Source organism: Anser anser, assembly GCF_964211835.1.
Source record: "Anser anser genome assembly, chromosome: 27".
In the NCBI taxonomy this organism is placed as follows: Eukaryota; Metazoa; Chordata; class Aves; order Anseriformes; family Anatidae; genus Anser; species Anser anser.
In genome coordinates, this window is record NC_139748.1 from 1,283,498 (window position 1) to 1,286,586 (window position 3,089).

The 3,089-nt window shown below is 69.0% G+C and overlaps 1 protein-coding gene across 1 annotated transcript; it reads right to left on the reverse strand.

Moving 5' to 3' along the window:
* Nucleotides 1-52: 52 nt before the first annotated feature.
* Nucleotides 53-2,443, reverse strand: OLFML3 (olfactomedin like 3). The gene is made up of 3 exons (XM_083812933.1): nt 2,066-2,443; nt 1,478-1,763; nt 53-1,117 (listed from the first exon to the last, which is right to left on the reverse strand). The coding sequence occupies exons 1-3, from the start codon at nt 2,174-2,176 to the stop codon at nt 333-335; spliced, it is 1,182 nt and encodes a 393-aa protein (XP_083669059.1). The 5' UTR covers nt 2,177-2,443; the 3' UTR covers nt 53-332.
* Nucleotides 2,444-3,089: the final 646 nt, after the last annotated feature.

Genomic DNA, 3,089 nt, shown 5'->3' on the forward strand with positions numbered 1-3,089 from the left:
CTCCGGAGCCCGGCCCCAGCACCCCATGCTCCCCCCAAGCAGGTGGCTGCAGTGAGCTGCATAGCATTTATTCAATGTATCACAGAGAAGAAAGCCTTGTTAAATTAGTCCAGGTTTCTTCAGAGAGGTCATAGGCAGGGACACCCCGTGCTGGCAGGTGGAGGGAGGCCTGGGGCGGTGATCCAGCATTTCACCATTTCACAGTGATGGGATACGGGGCAGAGGTGCCACCCCATGCCAGGGCTGGAGGTGCTACCACAGAGCAGGAAGGGCAGAGCCACGCTCACTGGGGCAGGGTTGCCAGAGGCGTGGGGGTGCCCTGCCGTGGCCCCTTAGACCTCCAGCTTCTTCTTCATCTCCATGCGGTAGATGATCTGGTAGCCGTCATCCCAAGCATAGATCTGCCTCTCCCGGGGGCTGTACTTCATGCTGGAGTGGGAGCCATAGCGCTTGGGGAAGTAGACGAGGGAGGCATCCTCAGGGGCCAGCGTCCCACTGACATCAAAGACACACTGCACGCGGGAGCGGCTGGGCAGGCGGGTGTTGTAGGCCACGTGCAGCGCCCCACACACCACGAAGGCGCCCTCGGCGTTCTCCCGTGGGCATGGCGTGTCCCACATCTGCTCGATATCCAGCGAGGTGGGGTCCAGCTTGGCCAGGCATATGTTCTTCTCATTCTCCTTGGTGGCGTAGATGGCCCAGAGCCCCTCCTCATCTGCTGCCATCTCAATGTAGGTGAAGGGGGAGAGCCCAAAGACGGGAATCTGCTCCTCGGCCGGGAACACCGAGCTGTCCACCACTGTCTTGTTGGCCAAGTTGAACTTGATCACCTGGAAGGGGCCCTGCTGGCGGATGTAGTAGAGGTGCCCGTCATAGACAAGATGCCCAGTGCCCACCCAGGGGTAGGGCAGCTTGATGCGGGCAGCCTTGCGGGTGGCAGAGAAGAGGGTGAATTCCCGCATGCGGGGGAAGACATACACTGTGTCGTTGGCAGTACCATCGAAGACGTAGATCTTCTCAGAGTTCCCTGCAGCATCCTTGGTCCAGAGACCTGAGGTACTGCCAAAACGCTTCAGGATCTTCATGGCTCTGACGCTCGCAATGGTGTCGCTGCAATCTGCAAGAGTCGAGCAGCTGTGAAAGCCTGAAAGCCACCTGGCCCTGCAGGCAGGGAGGTTCTCGCCCCGCGCTGGGGTCACCCTGTGCTCAATGCACATAGGTCTTGGTGTGTCCCACCCCACTCCCCAGGCAACTCCCTTGCAAACTTGCTGCAGAGGCTGCAGTGCCATCCCCGCTGGCACCAATAAGCCCCGTTCTGTTCCTGTGCATCAGGCTAGGGACGCCACCCCCAGCCCAGCCCAGCCCAGCTTGGGAGATGCCCAAGACCCCGCTGGGGAGTCAATGCCACGACGTGACCGAGCCTGGGGCAACCCTGCACCCGGAACCACCTCACAGGGGAGCCGCGGCAGGCTCTCACCGGTCAGCTTGGTGTACTTCTCATTCTTCCTCTGCTTAGCCGTGGCCACCTGCTTCTCCATCAGCGTTTCGTCCACCTCCACGCAGGGCGGCGCGGGGTTCTGCGTCTCCAGGTAGTCCACCTCGCGCTCCAGGCGGTCCACGCGCACTGCCGCGCCCTCCGCCTCCGACCGCAGCGCCTCCCGCTCCTTCTCGGCAGTCTCCAGCATCCCCAGCACCTGGTTCTTGAAGTCTCGCAGCTCCGTGGAATAGCGGCTGCTCTGGTCGTGCCACTGCGAGATCCGCTCCTGGGGCGGCCGAGGGGACACCGGGGGCTCGGGGCGGCACGGCCCACGCGTGGCAGCCGTCCCGTCGCCCGCGCCCGACGGCGGGAGCCCCCGCGGCCCCCCGGCGCTCGCGTCCTGGGCCCCGTCCCGCCGCGGTCCCGCGCCCGCGCCCCTCCCGCCCCCCCCCCGCGGTCCCTCTCCCGGCCCCCCCCCCCCTCCGCACCGCGCCGCGCGGGGGCCCCCCGGCGGCTCCTCCTCGCCCCGGGCCTGCTCCCGGCCCCGCCAGGCGCGGGGGAAGCGGCGCGCGGAGCCCCGCTCCGTACCTCCAGCAGGGCGAGGCGCCGCTCCACGTACTCCATGAACTGCTGCTGCTGGGCGCGCGGGGCCGCGGCGAGGAGCGGCAGCAGCAGCAGGCAGCAGCGCCAGGGCCCCATGGCCGTCGGAGAGTGCGGCCGGCGCTGCCTCCACCTCAGCGCTCAGGAATGCTCCGGCCCCTCGCGGCCCTGATCGAATCCAGATGGGAAGCGGGGAGGGGAGGCTGCGCCCTCGCCGCGAGACCGGCCCCGGGCGCCTTAACCCCTTCGCGCCCCGCCGGGACGGGCGACGGGGACAGGGCTCGGCCCCCAGCCCGGAGCCGCCGCGAAGCCCCGCGCGCGGCCGGGGTGCCCGCAGCGGGCGGCACAGCCCCCGCCGAGCCGGGAGCTCCCCCCCGGGGGCCCGGCCGCGGCTCTCCGGGGCGCTGCCGTTCCGCGGCGCCGCGCACGGTGCGCGCCCGCCCCCTGGCGCCCCAGAGCCGCGGGGACCCTGCGGCTGCCTCCGAGAGCCGGCGACCGGCGGCGGGCAGAGGCCTCGGGCAGCCGCCCCCCGGCGGGGCGGACCCCCCGGCGGCTCCCGGTCGCGGTGGGAAGGCCGGTGCCCGTCCCGGCCTCCTGGGGGAGCCTTCCTGGGCCCCCAGGCATCGAGCGGGGCGAGAAGGGAGAGAACAGCTCCGGGCCGCCCGGCAGCACCTGGCACGCGGGCCTGGGCCCAGCAGGGGAGGCGGCGCAGCAGCACGCAGCTCCGGGAGCGCTCGGAGCGCCGCGGCTGGACGTGCGAAGTCAAACCCGGCTACGAGCAGACACCGAGGCGATGGGAAAAGCTTCCTTCGCGCCTGAGACAGCGCTGGTCGCTGCTTGGCCCGCGGCGAGGCCGGCCCTGCACGAGCGTGCTAAGGCTCCCACGGCGCCTGCTCCCCCCGCTGGGGCCGTCCTACCCTGGTGAGCAGCGAGCAGGTGTGAAGCAGCGCTCCTATTTCAGCCCAGATACGTTTTCCAGCTATCCACTTTTCTATTAAAGTGACCAAATGAA